Below are 18,946 nucleotides of genomic sequence, written 5' to 3' on the forward strand. Positions count from 1 at the left end.
TGCTGGCTCCTTTTTGAATTTGGATCTCAGAGCCCACTAGTTTTCAAAAATGTTGAACTAAACAATTCCAGAAGACACTTAAAAATAACATCAGTGGAGGAAAATACGATTTTGTGCCATAATGTCTTGAAACATTCAGTTATGGTTTGATTCTGTTTGATGTTCTGTTGTATAATTTGGGAGGGGGGCAGGGAAGTTACTGCTAGTTTAAAGAAACATTATTTTAAGCTATATGGAAATCTAGTTGATTTTCATGAACAATGGAAGAAGCATTTACTGACTTATCCATTCAACAAATATTTATTGAATGTCTGCTATGTGTCAGACACTAATATAGCTCTTATTATGCTTATTGCTCCAGATACTAGTATTTTTGAAGATAATTTAATGGAGACAGATAAAATGTCACAGCTTAAACTCATGGTTAACATAAACCATGTGAAATTCTTACCACAAACCATTCAGTGCATTTGTATGCACTGAAAGGATACAGGTAAGGCAAGAAAACTAACACTTATTAAGTACCTTTCATGTGGCAAACACATTAATTATTAACATATAATTTTAATAATATGTTACTGTTGGGAAAATGGAGGCTCAGAGAGGTTAAAAATTTCATGGGTGCAGAGCTGCTGGGCAATCGACTCAGGATTCAAACTAAGGTTTGTCTTACAAAGTGCCTTTTTTACTCACCACCATAAGCTAGCTGTTTTCTAAAATTTCCAACTTATGTTTGTTCCAAGAGGAAACATCAGCAATTCTGGGAATGCCCAAATTAAAAACAGACAAAGGAAGCTGTTAGAAAGAAGTCATCCCATAATAAACAGACCACAGAAATGTGAGGCAAGGAACTCTTTCTAGTTGTTTCCAGTATTCCTGCCTCAACATATGTAGCCATATAAAATGTGTGCCATTTTGATAATTTTGCATTCTAGGTTTTCAACAGCAAACCTTGAATTTCTATTCCTTCACCCAATTTTAGCATCTTTTTGTAGTGAGAGCTCAGAGATCTACAAAGCTCTAGAATCTCCTGCAGTATTATACAACATATCACTAATCAGTGGCTGATGTTGAAGTGTATGAATCTCATCCATCCATCCACTTATTTTTCTACAAATAATTATTGATTTCCTACTGTGTGTCAGATGTTATTCTAGATATAAGGGGGGTAATAATGAGTGAGACACTAAGATCTTTGTTCTTAACAAGTTCACATTCTAATGTTGAGGAGAAACAGTTAATAAGTTAAAAAAAAATACATAAAAAGATGTTTTAGGGCCAGGTGCAGCAGCGGTAGCCCATGCCTATAATCCCAGCACTTTGGGAGGCCAAGGTGGGAGGACAGCTTGAGCTCAGGAGTTTGAGACCAGCCTGGGCAATGTGAAGAAACCATATCTTTTTTTTTTTTTTTTTTTTTTTTTGAAAGAGGGTCTCACTCTGTCACCCAGGCTGGAGTGTAGTGACATGATCAGGGCTGACTGTAACCTCCACCTCCTGGGCCCGGGTGATTCTCCCACCTCAGCCTCCCATGTAACTGGGACCAAAAGGTGTGTGCCACAACATCTGGCTTTTTTCTTTTTTTGTAAATGCCCAGTGAGATCTCCTGGGCTCAAGTGATCCTTCCACCTCAGTCCTTCAAATTCCTGGGATTATAGGCATGAGCCACTGCCCCCAGCCAGAGACCCTAATCTCTACAAAAAGTACTTTTTAAAAAGTTAGCTAGGCATGTCCATAGTCCCAGTTATGCAGAAGGCTGAAGTGGGAGGATTGCTGGAACCCAGGAGGTCAAGGCTGCAGTGAGCCTTGGTCGTGCCACTGCACTCCAGTGTGGCTGACAGAGTGAGATCCATCTCAAAAAAAAAAAAAAAAAAAAAAAAAAAAGATATTTGGGATTTACTGTTAATATAGTATATCCAGTGATATACGTGGGAGATGGGAAGCTACTTCATCAGATACATTGTCATAGAAGGCTCCTGAAGAGGTCATTTGACCCTAAACCAGAAAATGAGAAGGAAATAATCACAGAAAAGGCAGAGAAAACAGGGAAAAGAATTCCAGGCACAGAGACTAAGTACAAAAAGCTCTGAGGCAGGAATATGGTGCATTACAGAAACCAAAAAGAGAAAGAGCAATGGGGGAGAGAATGATGATGAGGGCAAAGGGAGGCAGAAGCCCAAGTAGTGCAGAATTGTAGGTCAGGAATCTATAAGTTTATCATAAGGGCAACAGGAACTGCAGTGTGCACTAAGCATGAGATAACAAAAGTTTGGTCTGTGCTTATAATGGAGAACAGACTGAATCAGTGATAATATAACTAGGTAATATTTACTGAGTGCCTGTTAACTACCAAGCACTGTTCTAAACACTTTACTTAACACAAGTCTTAACTAACTTACTCTAATATTAACTAACTTAATCTAATGCTTAATAACTTAATCTAATATTCCTCTGAGAGAGGCACTATTGTCATCCTGATTGGCAGGGATCAGATGAAACTAGCGCTAATGTTTACACCACCTGCCCAAGCTTGTAATTGGTAAGTGGCCGAGTTGTAGTATGAAGCCAGACAGGCTAACTCCAGAATCTGTCTCTTTGTTAATCCCATTGCTGCATGGCCCCTTTAAGAATGAAAGGAGGAAGCAAATAAACCCCTTTGGAGGCTACTACCATAGTAGAAATGAGAGGTAACAGAGGTTTGACTTGAGTGGTAGTAGTGAAAATTGAGAAAAGTAGATGCATTTGAGATAAATTTGGAAAAATAATTGAAAGCATTTATTTACAGTAAGGAAAAGTGGAAAGGCTCGAGAATGTCTTCTAGGTTTTTTTTCTTAAACAAGTGGGTATATGGCAGTCATTTCTGAATTGGAGGAAAAATGGGTTTATGAATGTGTAGGGGGTGAAATCAAGAATTCTGGTTTTGATATGAGACATTTGAGACACAAATTAAACATGATCTTGGAGATATCAAGTAGGCACTTGAATAAGTGAGCCTGCAGCCCAAGGGGGAAGTCTGGAGCATCACCACCCTACAGGTGAGACATTGAAAGACACAGGCCTGGATATAAGCCCTTGGAGAAGGCAGGAGAAGGCAGGAGAAGGAGAGGGCCAAGAAGGTGACTTGAGAGGCAGGAGGAACACTCAGCGGGGTGGTTCACAGAAGCCATGGAGGTAAACCTTTCCTAGGAGAGGGGCCTGTTCAATTATGTTGAGTGCTGCTGAGAGGTAAAGGAAAATGAGGGCAGACAAGGGGAATATTAAATTTGGCAACATAGTCACTCACATGCTTGCCAGGACACATTATGGAGCCAGGATTTTGGAGAGGTTTTGCCATGAAGAGGAGCAGAGAAATGGTGGGTGGGAGTCTTTTGCAAATGAAGGGCAGTTGTAAAGAAGGAAGGGAGCTTCTTTTTCTTTATAGATGGAGAGTACATATGTGCTAACGGAAATTAGCTTGTCAGAGTGACTGAAATGAACACCTCACACTAAGACATGTAACTTACATCTACAAAAGAGGAGTGGAGTAATTATTTACTGAGTGCTTTCCTTGTTTCTTGGAGACAAAATAATCACTTCATGGATAAACATTCCCAGGATTTCTGAGCTATTTTGGAGCTTCGAGTGCGCCCATAAAAGTCACTCTGATGAAGCCCTGGGCAGTAAAGGAGGATGCAGGGCCAGGTGAGGTAAGCTCCATTTCTACAGAGGACTCTATGCTCTCTCTCTGGAACAACGGCCTAGTAGATGGTTTCTACCAAGCATTAAGTTGTTTGATTTGCACTAGCAGCCCCTGAAGAAGGAATTTGGAGGAGAAAATACTTGGCCCAAATATTTAATGTAGAATGAGTAATGAATCTGCCTAGATGTTTTGGTGAGGGAGGAGTTGGTGTTGAAATTGGGAAACAGAGGGTGACTCTATCACTGCCAGAAGAAAGGTGAGCCCTGGCATGGGGGTGGTGAACTTGTTGGTTAGAAGAACTTTATTTTATTCTTTCTTTCATATGGTTATGATCTTTCCAAAATAGGCATGATACAAATCTTTCTGACCTTCCCTCTCCTTAGCATTTTGGGTTTATTTGCAGTTTCTAGGCCATGCCTTTATAAAGGCTGAGTTATTTTTTTTAAGTTTCCTTGGCAGGAGAACATGAAGGAGAGGGGAAGAAGCAGAACTAGAAAGATAGGAAAGGAAGAAAAGAGGAAGAGAGACAGACTGACAGAGGCCAAGAAGATAATTTTTCTTTCTTTTTTTTTTTTTTTGAGACAGAGTTTTGCTCTTGTCTCCCAGGCTGGAGTGCAGTGGCGCAATCTCAGCTCATTGTAACCTCCCCCTCCCATGTTCAAGCGATTCTCCTGCTTCAGCCTCGTGAATGGCTGGAATTACAGGCACCTGCCACCGTGCTCGGTTAATTTTTAGTAAACTCGGGGTTTTACCATGTTGGCCAGGCTGGTCTCAAACTCCTAACCTCAGGTGATCTGCCTGCCTCAGCCTCCCGAAGTGCTGGAAGTACAGGCATAAGCCACCATGCTCAGCCCCAAGAAGCTAGTTCTTCAGCTCTTGAAAAACTTATAATAAAGTAACTACAAACCACTTTAAGGACATCTGAATTAAAGTGAGTTGTCTCATAGCAATGTGAATAGTTTTTCCTTTCTTTTCCACTTTCCTTCACAGTGAGAATCTGAACATGGTAATGGTCAAGACAGAGTAAGGGATAAAAATGGAAAATATTAAATAACAAGCACTGTTCATTATACAGTTTATGTAATTGCTATGTCTGAGTTTTTTCTATTTTGAAAAAAATAATTGTTTTAAATAACATATTTATATCATGGAACTTCTTTTTAAAAAGGGAACAAAGGAAGAAAATAGAGTCACAGAAAAAATATACTCATAGTCTAATTCCAATGACATTCATAATATAAAATTCTAACTTATGAAAGTTAGCCTCATAGACAAAATGTCCATCCACAGAAGAATGGTTGAATATATTATGGTCCTCCGTAGAGAGACACGCCATGCTGTCGTTACAGTGAATGAGGGGAGTTCCTTGTGCTGGCAAGCAATGACAGGTACAGGTACTGCCTGGAATATGCATTTTTTGAGGGCAGGGGGAGCCATGTCAGTATTGCTCATTGTTCTACCTCAGCTACTAGAAGAGTGCCTTGCACACAATAAATTTTGAATAAATACTTGCTTAATAAACAGAAAGGATCACAGATCAATATAGCATAATTTCACTTTGGCAAAAAGCATAACAAAATACATCATACAAATGTGATTAGCTCCAGTTTGGTATATGTTTTTGTATAACATATTTTATAATAAATGCATTTTTGTTACTTCTGAATGTAAAAATAAAAACATAATTAGCATTAAAGAAATATAATCCTCATAAACACTCCAGAATCAATAGAAGGGGAGCCTAGGATCCAGAGGGTCTTAAGAATTCTGAGAGGTCGGTCAGTCTCTAACAGCAATCCTATCTGCCTGGTCACCCACACACAAAAAAGAATAAAGGCTGAGCCAGCTGATAAAGAGGCAGAGCCCAGAGAAAATGCACACTGAGCAGGGAAAAGCTGAAGGCTGTGGTTTCTAATGGGATGGGTGAATGCTGTGTGGTCTCAGTGATAGCACAGGTGGAAACTTGGTTTGGGTTCCCTAAAAAGAGAGAGCAGTCAACTTGAAATAACAGGTCTCCTTCTGGAGCCAGAGGAGCCAAGCAGCAGGCAGGGAAGCTTCAGAGCAAGAGGAATGTTTCCAGCAGTGGCTGGGGCACCAGGTCAGGAGTCACTTTCTGCTCTAGTCAGTGGGAGGAGACTGGGGCTTTCTCAGAATAAAAACCACCTGGAGGGTGGGGTGGGGTAGTAACTAGTGTCAAATCAGGGTCCTGGGAAACATGAATATGTGGCCTGTACTAAATATCTTTTCTTTTTCTTTTTTTTAGACAGTCTTGCTCTATCACCCCATTTAGAGTGCAGGAGTGCAAATCTTGGCTCACTGCAGCCTCCACTTCTCCGGCTCAAGTGATTCTCATGCCCCAGCCTCCCAAGTAGCTGAATTACAGGTGTGTGCCATTGCACCTGGCTCATTTTTGCATTTTTTGTAGAGATAGAGTTTCACCATGCTGGCCAGGCTGATCTCTAACTACTGGCCTCAAGTGACCTGGCAGCCTCAGCTTCCCAAAGTGCTGGGATTATAGGCATGAGCCACTGCAATCAGTTGTAATTACTTTTTGAATTGTAATCTTGGCTGCTTATTTTTCTGACTTTTTTTTTTTGTGACTGAAAAATAACAATTAGAAAAGACAGTGCTCCTCACTGCTCCCTAAATATGCCTTGCACTTTTAGGACTCTGCTTTTACCCACATTAATCTCTCTCTTTGCAATTTTGTGCTTAGCTTCTCAAACTCCCTCACAACCTTTAAGACCTTGCTTATGTGCCAGCTCTTGAATAGGGCATTTTCTGGTTTTCTTAGCAAGAAACCTCCCTTCCAGATGCCCACAACACTAGGGTAATGGCTCTATTGTGGAGCTTACTCTTTCTGACATTTAGAGATGCTAAATTCCTCAGGACAGGAATGTCACCTTCATCTGACCAAACTATTTAATAGAGTACTGAGTAATTTTCTAGTTGTCTTATTTCCCCAACTGCTAAGACAGTGCTCTGCTCTCAAAACATTTTATAAATAAGTAAAATTTAAACTTGTTCTGTTCTCATAATTATAATTTCTACCAAATTCCAACAAATGCTTACTAAGCAGCCGCTAGGAGGGTGGGGGACTATGTTGTTCCTGCCTTCATAGGGCTTACAGTCTTGGGGAGTCAGGTAATCAAACAAAAAAAAACTTTAAAACCAAGCCAGGTGTGGTGGCTTGTGCCTGTAATCCCAGCACTTTGGGAGGTCGAAGCTGATGGATCACTTGAGGCCAGAAGTTCAAGACCAGCCTGGGCAATATGGTGAAACTCCATCTCTACTAAAAATACAAAAACTAGCCAGGTGTGATGGCGTGCACCTGTAGTCCCAGCTACTCAGGGGCAAAAGCATGAAAATCACTTGAACCCAGGAGGTGGAGGTTGCAGTGAGCTGAGATTATGCCACTGCACTTCAGTCTGGGTGACAGTGAGACTCTGTTTAAAAAAAGAAAGAAAGGAGGGAAGGAGGGAAGGAAGGAAGGAGAGAGAGAGAGAAAGAAAGAAAAAAAGAAGGAAAGAAAGGAAAAAGAAAGAAGGAAAGAAAGAAAAAAGAAAAGAAAGAAGGAAAGAAAGATCATGCTACTGCACTTCAGCCTGGGTGACAGAATGAGACTGTCAGACAGAAAGACGAGAGAGAGAGAGAGAGAGAGAGAGAGAGAGAGAGAGAGAGAGAAAGGAAGGAAAGGAAAGAAGGAAGGAAGGAAAGAAGGAGAGAGGAAGGGAGGGAAGGAAGAAAGGAAGGAAGAAAGTAGAGAGGAAGGGAGAGAGGGAAGGAAGGAAGAAGGGAAGAAAGGAAAGAAGGAAGGAAATTTTAAAACCAGATAATGTAGAAAGCATAAAGATGGGACTCCTAACCTAGATATAGAAATTGATCCTTCTTCCTACTCTGATCTATAAATATACTTATTTGTAGTCACATCCAGTCTTACTTCTTTTCTGCTAATTTATGTATCTATTTTGGTCTACCTCAGTCTTGTTACTGTTAATACTTCTCTGCTATTGTTATATCTTTCTCTCCCTCAATCTCTCTCTCTCTGTTTTATTCTTTCCTAACTGCTTCTGAGTTCAAAAACTTTATCAAATACTTGCCTCTTGATAAACACCTGATTTTCACTGTAAATGCAACATTTGTTTTTATTCTATTTTCTGTTCCCCATTCCAGTTAAGCCTTTTAAAAACATTGTCTATACTTTATTTGCTACCTCTCACTCACGTCTCAGCTGATGGGAGTTTGACACATCCCATCCCCTGATCACCACCAATTTGCTGCAACTGTTCCTGCAGAAGATCACTGAAAACCTAATGGTCTGATCCTTGAGTACTATTTGATGCACATTTTACTTAGTCTTGCAGGCATACCTGGATCTCTTGGTTACTTATTTCTCGAAACTCTTTTCCTTTGGAAGTGTAGAAAGCGTCACACCTGGCTCTCATGCTTTCTCTCTGAATAGTCATTCTTAGGTGTCTTAATTTCCTTTTCCTGCCTCCTCTTTCTATACCTCAGAGTCCTCCCCATGGTCCTCTAATTTTCTTCCTCCATGCACTCACCACTGGTGATATTATCAACACCCTTGACTTCTGCTGTTCACCATCTTAGAATTCTCTTTGGGGCTCCAGCCTTTTGTCTAAAATGCAACAAAGCCTAAATTGAACTAATTAACTTGACTCCTTGTCCTTCTCCCCAGTCCTGCTATTCTATATGTAATCATCCAGTGGAGATTTAGACACATTTTTCCCCTTCACCTTCCATTTGCAACTGGTGACTAAGACCCATCTATCTGTTCTAGCCCCAAATCTCACACATGTCATTTACCAGTCTTCACTTAGACTGAAGCAGTGGCCTTCAAAGTGGGCAGACTCCTATCACTCCTGCCCCCTCCCTGTCCAATACAGAAATAGGAAGGCTTTCTAAATTATAAATTGGATCATAATGCTTTCTTGTCAAAAATCCTTCACTGGCTCTTAAATATCTTTAGAAATGGTAAAATGGCAGCCCATGATCCATATTCAGCTATGTACACAGGTTATTTGTACCACAGAGTTAGTTTAAAAGCTGAATTTTTAAAATTCAGAATATCTTTCATGATGGCACAAATGTCACCAGTTCTAGAGTTCTCGCTGTTGTCTTCTACTGAGGTGCCCTCACTCTTTACATTACTGGCCTTGTTCCTGTATGGACCCTTGAGCTCATGGAAGAAGTTCTGAGCATGGCATAGGAAGTCTTGCATTACCTGGCCTGCCTGCCTTTCTGCCTCTCATTTCATGCTTTTAACTCAAGTTTGCTGATGCCAAGGCTCATGTTAATTTACTACCCCATGCTAATTAATGATACTTCTTTTCTTCCTTGGGCTTATGAAATGTGAGGCCAATGCAAATAATAAATGGAACAACAAACTCAAATTACAAGGTAGGAGTGTATGTGGAGTGGATGTGAATGAAAGGGACTGGGACACAGGTGAGTTAAGGCAGCAGTGTGGGAATCCCATCCAAATGGGATAATTTGTTACCCCATTCATTTCAGTGTCAGGGTTAAGGCAGTAAAACAACTGATTTTTCTAACCCCTGTGTGTCATTCATTTTTGTAGCCCAAGCACAATTCCTGATCCTTTGCAGGCATTTAAGAGATGCTTACTGAATAAACATGTTTTGGTGAAGGCTTGCAAAAGGCTGAATGTCCTATCACTTCCAGGCCTCAGCCTCTTTTCTTTCTGCCTCTTTCAGTGTATCTACTGGGTGTTCAGGGTACACTCTTGGTGTCGGCATACCCCCTTTTAGTGTACCCCCAATCATCCCAATATCACAAAAAGAATATGAAAAATAGTAAAAAGTATAGATATAGTAAATTCAGAGAGAGGATTAATAGGAAAATTTAAAAAAAGAAATGCTTTCTCCTTTCTCTTACTTTGCTACCATCTGAACACAAGTTAAACCTATTATGTAGACATAAACAATATTATGGCTAAGATTAATGACATGGGACCAGTATAGACAGAGTCAGAAGCTGTAATTTCTGGGGAATGTGGAGGCCTCCTTCCACATCCACCTTGCCCCATGGTCATTGGTTTAAACAGCCTGGCTGGCCACTATTTCTACCATTGTTGGTCCTTATTCATCTTGTGATGCCACTTTGGGCACCCCCCTCATACTCCTCGTACCAAATCCCCAGATACACACAGAACACAAAGACATGAGGCTCAGTCTTCAGAGGGCACAAGGGTTGTCTGGAAAACCTGTAAGTGCAGATTTCTGAGCCCTCTCATTTCAAGACAATAGTTTTGGGTAAGGTCATTGTATTTGAATTTTAAACAAGTTTTACTGAGGATTTAAAAGTAGCTAAACACCATACTCTGACACTGGAAAACATTTTCATAAAGATGTGTTTTAGAACCTAAAAGATTTTCAAGTTAAGTACCTTAATTTGCTTTCAGACATGCTCCCATTCCATCATGTTTACCTTTCACCATTCCTACTGCCAAGGATTTTTATTAAGTGGCAAAAATTTTGCTTTCGGCAAATTGCAGTTACCACATTGTCAAAGAAATACTGCCTATATGCTTTTTGTTTGTAATCTCTTCCATTAGGTGCATGCTTCTGTGGCGAGGCAGCTAAGCATTTGAAATATTTATTATTCAACATTGCCTAGGTCTCATACTCATTAAAGTGATACTAAATTGATAGGGTCTTTTTTTTTTTTAATTCACAGCAGGCTAGCAGTCATTCAACTGTAGTATAATTTGGTATTGCAGCTCACTTCACTTTAAGCAATTCATCTCAATTCTAATCATTATGTTCAAAGCTTCACTGTATCCAGATGCCAAGTTTCCCCAACTGGACAAAAGCACAGGAGAAATATTTGTTTGGCAAGGACTGGTAAATTTTTGCAGGAATTGTCATGCCTCAACAGGGCACCAGTCAGGTTATAATTTGCCTTAATTGCTCTTGCCACAAACAGCAACAATGATTATCTCTAGGTCATCGGCACTCAAAGAAAGATTTCTTCTCAGCTACTGTAAATAACAAAATACTTTCTACAAACACCTTACTTGGGATCAGACTCCAAAGGAACTTGGTTTTTGACCATTTAAAAAAATTGACCCCATACATGCTTTTTAAAATGTGTTATGTCACACATTCGCCTGTGTATCTGTGTGTGCACATTAAAATACATGAAAATAACCCAGAGATATTAGTGTTCTCCCATAAAACGACTAGTCTTCTATCTGCATAATTTGTTCCACCTGCCATGTTTACAAGGCGCCCCAAGGAGAAGCAGCTTAAAACCCAGCAATCCATCTGCCTCTCAGTTCTAAGGGGGTAATTATTGCCTCAACTAAGCAAAGAGGAATGCACAGCATGCTGCTAACCATGTCAGGTGACTGATGCATGTGCCTGGCACACTCACCCAGGTCATCAGCTTTTCTAATAGTGGCTGGGGTCATGGTACAGTAACAAACACAATCCTCTACTTACAGAAAGGGGGTAGAAAAATGGATAGAGACTAGATTCAGTGGGCCAAACCCAGAACACAAACCAAAAATGTGGGCTTTATCACTTCTTACATGCATGTTAAAAAACAAGAAACATGGGGGAGGAAGGACTGGTTGACTTTATGCCAAAACATTGGTTTAAAAAAACAAAAAACTTTTTTTTTTAAAGGGGACAGGAAAGCAGGTGTTTTGTTGCTACTAACTCCCTATTAATTGTACTTCTTTATGTATTTTTTTAAAAATAAAGCATTAATTAATATTTATCAATTATGTCCAATGTTCCACTTGCTGGGCACACAAAATAAAGGCTGGCTTCCAATACAGTATAAACTTAACTGTCTCCAACTAAGCTCACAGTGACCAAGACTGAATACAAACCGTGAGGAATACTGTTTGAAGACTCGAATGACGTCCAAGTACAAAAACACCCATGTGCTGATGAAATGCACAAAGCACCTGCAGATCTTCAAAGAAATTTGGCTAAGAAGAAGCTATTTAAAAATAAATAAATAAATAAGAGCTCTTTGGGGACACACCCTAAATGAATTGCCAAAGGTCACGTACAATTCCTTCCCATTGAAATAAGGGAGACACAACATACAAATTAGCATTTAGAATATCAAGTCATTAAATGCTCCTTGCCAAAGCTCCCATGGGAAAACAAGAGGGAGGCAGCGGAGCGGGGAGGGAAAACGGAAAGTGGGTAAAAACAAACAGATCACTTTGGAAATAGTTCCCTTCTTTTAATTCCACAGGTCAGTAAATTATAAGAAAAACTTGGGGTGGAGTAGAGGAAACATCAGCATTGAGTTGTCATTTATTTTGTTTAAGTAGAACTACCATCCACTATCATGATTTTTTGTTTTATTACAAATGATAGGAAAGCCAGATTCTCAAAATAAAGGATAATTCTTTATATTAAGTAAATTTTTAGGAAGCTCACTACATTATATATTTTTTAAATAAATATTTTAGAACATATGATGCTCTTCATAATTAATGCTTTTGATGTAGATTTGGGGAAAGAGTCTCCAGTTTGCAGTTCTGAAAATGTAATTTTCAAATTAAATTTCATTGTGTTTGCGGTGACATCTTCCTCTTTAATTTCATTACCAGATTGTAAGAATTCCCCTAATTATGCATGGCCCCTTTTACATGAGTGAATGTGAAGATTTATAAAGAAGATAAGCTAATACAGGAGAATTACTGGAAGGTTGTGAAGCTGTGATGACAATAGATGCTGCTAAATATTTTAGCTTTGTTCTAGTAGAGGCTGGTTTTTTTTTTTTTTTAAGTATTTGTATGCACCCTGTTCTCAAACTGCCATGATTAAGCCAGGAACACACATTCTGGCCTCAGTGTTAAGAGTGGCTGGATTAAAACAAGCGATTTCCCCCTGCTGGTTGGACATGTCTTACATTCTCTACCTCACTGCCTGCAGCATTAACACTCCCTGTAGTACCAAACCCATTTATTTTCCACCCACCAACTGGCCTCCTAAAGCATCATTAACTTGCCCCCAAAGGCCTTGCTGCTGTCAATTTTAGCCTGCACAGCACTCAAAAGCCTTTGTGGGGTTTATCAGAGTTCTGTAGGAAAGGAAGGGAAAGGCATTAGACTCAACCCATGGGGAATTGACAACACAGGAAGATGAAGAGAGATGAGGCAGAGGCCCAGGAACGGAGGAAATCCTATCTGGAGGCAGGCTGCAAGACTCAAGATTGAAAGGTTGTTTAGAGACACCCATAATTATATGCTTCTGCCACTCAATTTTCAGCTAGTTAATGGCAAAAAGATCAATACCAACTTTCGATTTTCATGTACAGCATTATAGCCTTAGCCGGAGACAGGTCTCCTAGGAAAGAGGATGATTTGGGAAGTGGGTCTAGGGGAGAATGATTCATAACCAAAATCAATAATCTCATTGGTTTGCCTTCATATTTTCTAAAATATATTTGGGGTTTTCCTGTTTTGTTGTTGTTTTGAACAAGTTTTTCTTTTTTTCTGATAACACTACTCACCCTGAAGTCAGTCACAGAGCAATTGATTACATGGAGAGAATACCAGGAATAAATGTGGAACTGAGTTATGTACACAAAGCTGTCAGTTTGAAATGATGTGCCCCGAGTTCATCCACACTCACCAGAGTGAGCGCTGGGCTCCAAAACAGAGTTAAAGTAAACAGCATTACATTCTGCAAATACAACTCTAGATTCTAGGAATATAAACTGTGATAGCTTCTCAATTACCCTTTTGTTTTCTTCTTGGGAGAATAGCAAGCAAAACAGCAGTCGGTTTCCATTTTAAACTAGATTCATATGATTAAAATAGTAAGAAGTAAGTTTTAAAACACAATAGTTTGATAGGATTTTTTTTTTCAAAATCAAGCAGAGAATTTGAGTTAGATAGGAAAACAAGTAAGCAGTGCAGAATTTTCAACATTCAACTTATGCAGAGGACAGAATAATTTTGTGAAGGTATGTAATAAATCCAAAGCTGCATTTACAAAATCCTTGAAAAATGTAGCCATGAGCCCTAAACGCAGTGGAATGTTATGTCCTGCTAAATTAGAGCATTAATCATAGCATCTTGAGTCACGTGCTTCCTCTCACACACGTGTTAATCTTCAAGTTTCATGTTCCCTAAATAAGTTCTAAAAAATTATCCACTTTGAAGCATTCTTCACTAGTCATAAGATAGTCACTCCTTTAAATTTTACCCAAATTCCTAATACTTCTCAAGGAATGTAAGTCCTTCTAAGTCATATTCTTCAATGGGAATAACAAGCTCTGTCAAGTGATAATGGTGGCACCTTCAGGAACCATCAAGAGATTTGTGCCCTCATCAAATATCCTCACAGGTTTAAGGAAACTTTCTTACTCATGTGCCAAAACTGACATCCATAGTTCATTGTACTGAGAACCAGCATTTATCAAGCACCTCTGTAAGCCGGGCACTGTGATAGGTAAACATTCAGGTATCTGATCTCATTCAATTTCATAGCCACCCTTACAAGGGAAGTATTATCATCTCATTTTTTGAATGTAACAACTGAGGCTTAAGGAGGTTAAGCAACTTGCCGAAGGTCACACAGTATGTAAGTGGTGAACAGGCCGAAGGTTCCAGCCCTTCCTGTAATCAGGTTGGCAGATCACAAAGCCTGGGCTCTTGCCCACTAAACCATAAGGCCAGGCCAGCCTTGGGCTATAACTCTCCATGATCTTGACCCCATTTGTTAGGAGTTGCTTTATCTTTGGGGAATTTCATAGAGGTACACAGGCTTATAGAGGTTGCTAGTATAAAATTCAACCCAATATTTTTTCTAGATTTAACAAAGAAATGCATTTTTAAAAACAGTCATAGAATGGTGATCATTAAAAAGTCAGGAGATAACAGATGCTGGAGAGGATGTGGAGAAATAAGAATGCTTTTACACTGTTGGTGGGAGTGTAAATTAGTTCAACCAGTGTGGAAGACAGTGTGGTGATTCCTCAAGGATCTAGAATCAGAAGTACCATTTGACCCAGCAATCCCATTACTGAGTATATATCCAAAGGATTATAAATCATTCTACTATAAAGACACATGCACACATATGTTTATTGCAGCATCATTCACAATAGTAAAGACTTAGACCAACCCAAATGCCCATTAATGATAGACTGGATAATGAAAATGTGGCACATATACACCATGGAATACTATGCAGCCATAAAAAAGGATGGGTTCATGTCCTTTGCAGTTACATGGCTAAAGCTGGAAACCATCATTCTCAGGAAACTAACACAGGAACAGAAAACCAAACACCGCATGTTCTTACTCATAAGTAGGAGTTGAACAATGAGAACACATGGACACAGGGAGGGGAACATCGTCCACCCGGGCCTGTAGGGGGATGGGGGGGCTAGGGGAGGGGTAACATTAGGAGAAATACCTAATGTAGATGACAGGTTGATAGGTACAGCAAACCACCATGGCACATGTATACCTATATAACAAACCTGCACGTTCTGCACATGTATCCCAGAACTTAAAGTATAATTTTAAAAAACGAAAAAAAAAATAGTAATATAAACAAAAAGTTAGATTTTACATTCGAAATTATACGCTAGAAAAACATGAAAATTCAGGTGTGAGGTTCCAATAAACTGAACCATATGAAAATGCTGTGTTTGTAGGTCACAACAGCCAGAAATGCGCAACCTTCTACAATTCATCCTAACAGCAGAAGTGTAATTCTAGGCTATAAGAGATCCAGCGGGGGCCCATTCACAATGCACCTGCAGTGCACACGTTTCACGCTTCTGGTGGCTTCCCCAGGGTACTGTACCTGAGCAGAAGCTGTTGCTGCTAACGGTCCTTGCTGAGCGCCCAGAGCTGCTGGGGTTGAACTCTCTGCTCTCTTCCTCAGAGAAAGGAGACTCAGAGGCTGGGGACACTTTGTGCTGTTGTTGGGGCAGATGGGGCCGAAGAATCAACCGGGGAATTCGGCTTCGAGAAATCTCCTTGTCATGATGCTGCACTCTGTGCTCCTTCTCAAAATTGGACATCAAAAAAGAAAACAAAAGGAAAGGCATTTCCCTCTCTGAACTCCTGTGGGTTCCTTCAAGGATCAGTTTCTAAGAAATCACATTTCTGAGTATTGAGTCTTTACAGAGTAGTCCTTATCTCCGTTACTGAATGAGCTTCAAAACTCTACTACTGAGCTAACCTTTTTAATCTACTGAACAGCACATATCTGCGTGGCACATACACATACATACACACACACACACGCACACACACACACTCCACATATACACACTACACACTTCCACTCACTAGCTAGAAGGCATCCTACTTCCCTATGCCAATCCTGACTCACCTTCCCACCCTGACTTCTATCACATTCAAGGTTCCGCCTCCCAAAGCCTCTTTATCACACCACACTGTGGCTTCTTACTTGATAGCCTTCAGACTTCCATTTTGCTTTCCCTAAATTAGCTGTGACTATCTGACTACTGTTTTCTTGTCTCCTCACAAAGTCGAACCCTATACCTGGAACAGTTATTTCCTGATAGCTTGCACACAATTACCTTTAAAATCCCTCCTCTTCTGGACAGGATCTTAATTATTCGTTAATATCCTAGTACACAAGGCTTGTTGCCAACAGAAAAGCAAACACAAATCCGATACTCGGGAAGATGGCTCCACCTTTTACATCATCTTTAGTTTGTGTTTTCCTTACAGGACATCCATAAGAAGAGATTTTTCTCTCTCCTTGAAAACTCGGTATGCAATACCCTGCAGTGCCTTGGTTTTAAAAATGCATAACAGTAATTTTTCACAATATTTTCCAACTTATAAGGTGCTTTTCCAACCATTTTCTCATTTGATCTTTACACACCAGATGATACATAGAGAGGACACCAATGAATGGCCCTATTTTCAGATGAGGAAACAGCCTAAATGGGGTAGAGATGCTTAGGCAAGACTGCACACCATGTCAGAAGTAGAACGAACTTCAAATCCAGTACTTTGCAGGGTCACCACCACCCTGCCTTATTAAAATGGACTCCTAGGAGGAGCGTTTTGCAAAAAATTCCACGGCTTCCTCCAACCTCTGCCACTGAAAAGGGACTCTTTGGCTTAGGTAACAAACACGCTTTCGAAACATGACCTACTGTTCCTTTCCTCAGACTTAACCAGGAAGGGTCACGGCCAAAATAAACACCTCTGGGAGGCCGGCACATGGCAGGAATTGAAGGGTAAACCCCAGCAATGGGGAACTTCAGAGGGCCCTCAGGCAATCACTGTACCCAGGGGCCGCCAGCCGCACCCAGCCTCGGATTCGCCCTGCACATCTGCCGCCCAGCAGGTACCACCGCGCCAGTCCCTCCGCTGCGCACACCGCAGACCCTGAACCGAGGCGGGGTCACTGACACGCTCGAGTCCTCATTTCCCAGTTGCGAATGCATCAGATTCCTTTCACTCACATCACACACAGGACATCAACTGAAAGCTACACCCCACACTCCCAGTTTCAAGTGATGGGATTAACCCTCCAATCATGTCAGTCTCCAAAATCTAGTCCTCCAGTACCGCATCCCGGTCTCCTGGATCTCTGCACCTAAGCAATGCCTCCTGCCTTCTCCGGACCCCACCTCCTCCTCTCCCCTCTTTCCCCGGACTCTAAACGTCAGCCCTCCAGCTCTCATCCCGCCCGCTTCTCGCCCCGCAGCGCCCGCCTTCCCCGCCCTCCAGCGCCCGCACCGCCCCGCGCTCCTTACCTTGCTCTCTCGGAGGGGCCCCATCGCGCCGCCGCCCGCCGGCTCCTCTCGCCGCCGCTGCCGCCGTCCAGGAGGAGGCACCTGCGAGCACGGAGCGAGGAGACTGCGCTGAGCCTCCGCGGGCTGCGGGCGGCGGCTGCCGTGGCTCCAACGCGCCGCCGCCGCCACAGCCGCCGATTGCGCCCAGGGCGCGCCCGGCCCCGCCCCGGTCGGACACGTGGTGCCGCAGTCGCCTGAGGCCGCTCCCCGGGCGCCTCCCTCACCTGCGGCCCTCGGGGCAGCTGCACCGCGCCTGGGCGCGCCCCACCCGCCGATTTGGCCACTGCACCGCCCGCCCCCACAAGGCCGCAAGTCCCTCCCTCTCCAAGGAGCTCGGCCCGGTGGGGGCAGGCTGTGACTAGCGGCATCTCCAGCCCAGGGGTGCCCCCACCCTCGGTCTCAGGTTTGAAGGGGGTAGCGTTGGATGGAGTGACTGAGAAAAGCTGCGACATCGCAGAGAGTCAAAACAGAGAAAGTTTTCCCCTGGCGACCCCTCCTTGGCCTCCAGGTCTTAAGTCAACCTACGGCTCTCCACAACTGCCTCGCCCGAGAGCAGCGGGGATCTCGCTCCTACCGGACCGCAGCCAAGCCAGTGCGGCAGGACCACTGACACAGCCTGCGTCTGGGTTCCGGGATCTCAAAGGCTGCGGTGGATTCTACTTGTGGGGTTGCATCAGAAAGGCCTTCAGTGGGCAGCTCAGTCCCTCAGGCCTGGGGAAGCGAAGCGAGGCTGCTAGATAGCGGGAGAACAGCCTTTCCCCAGCTCTGCCTGGCAGCTGCCCGGCGCCAGAAAGGAGCTTAGGCGCACTGCTAAGGGAAGAGCACTGCAGTTGAACTCAGAAAAACGAGTTCAAGCCAGCACTCCAATCCGTCCCTTCAGCCTCAGTGCTTTGATGCCTAAAGTTTTTTATTTTTTAGATTGATTGATTGATTCATTGATTGATTGATTGATTTTTTTCTCGTTGTTGTTGAAACGGTCTGGCTCTGTGACCCAGGCTGTAATACAGTGGCGCCATCAGGGCTCACTGCAGTCTCTTAACTCCTGGGATCAAGGGAAGCTCCTGTCTAGGCCTCTCAAAGTGCTGGAATTACATGCAGGTGCGTTTGCCAGCCTGGCCTACAGTTCTCGACTCTTCTGAATTGCAAGTTTACCCTTGTTAAATTGAGGAATGGTAATAGTGATACCTACCTCTAGGATAGCTGTGAGGATTAGATGAGGAAAACAAAACAGCTCTATCCAGCTGATTGAACAGAACTTTCCAAAGGGCAGCTAAGTCAGGTCCAGGTGATCCAGTCAATATTTGCTGATGCCTTTTATATGACAGGCAGAAAAAGCATTTGTGATGCACACAAATTTGTTCAAGAAAGTTTGAAAATCTGTCCAACTGCAGACTTAGAATAGGGTACATCGCTGGGCCAAGGGCCTTGATTTATTGCACTTGCTACCCTTAAATCTTATCTGGT

At 42.1% G+C, this 18,946-nt stretch overlaps 1 protein-coding gene across 8 annotated transcripts in view; it reads right to left on the reverse strand.

Moving 5' to 3' along the window:
• Positions 1 to 18,946, reverse strand: part of SYBU (syntabulin) — a 120,371-nt gene that overhangs the window by 53,742 nt on the left and 47,683 nt on the right. For 3 of the 8 annotated variants that reach the window (XM_039464564.2, XM_039464563.2, XM_039464561.1), the window contains 2 exons: positions 17,444 to 17,524; positions 15,505 to 15,709 (listed from right to left, as the gene is read on the reverse strand). In XM_039464564.2, the coding sequence (XP_039320498.1) occupies positions 15,505 to 15,709; positions 17,444 to 17,467 (229 nt within the window). In that variant the 5' untranslated portion in view covers positions 17,468 to 17,524. Of the gene's footprint in view, positions 1 to 15,504; positions 17,321 to 17,443; positions 17,625 to 18,671; positions 18,794 to 18,946 lie in introns of those variants that run through there. The other 5 variants (XM_039464566.2, XM_039464562.2, XM_039464565.2 and 2 more) reach the window with 5 other exon arrangements.

The sequence above is a fragment of the Saimiri boliviensis genome, chromosome 15 (genome assembly GCF_048565385.1).
Source record: "Saimiri boliviensis isolate mSaiBol1 chromosome 15, mSaiBol1.pri, whole genome shotgun sequence".
NCBI classification, from domain to species: Eukaryota; Metazoa; Chordata; class Mammalia; order Primates; family Cebidae; genus Saimiri; species Saimiri boliviensis.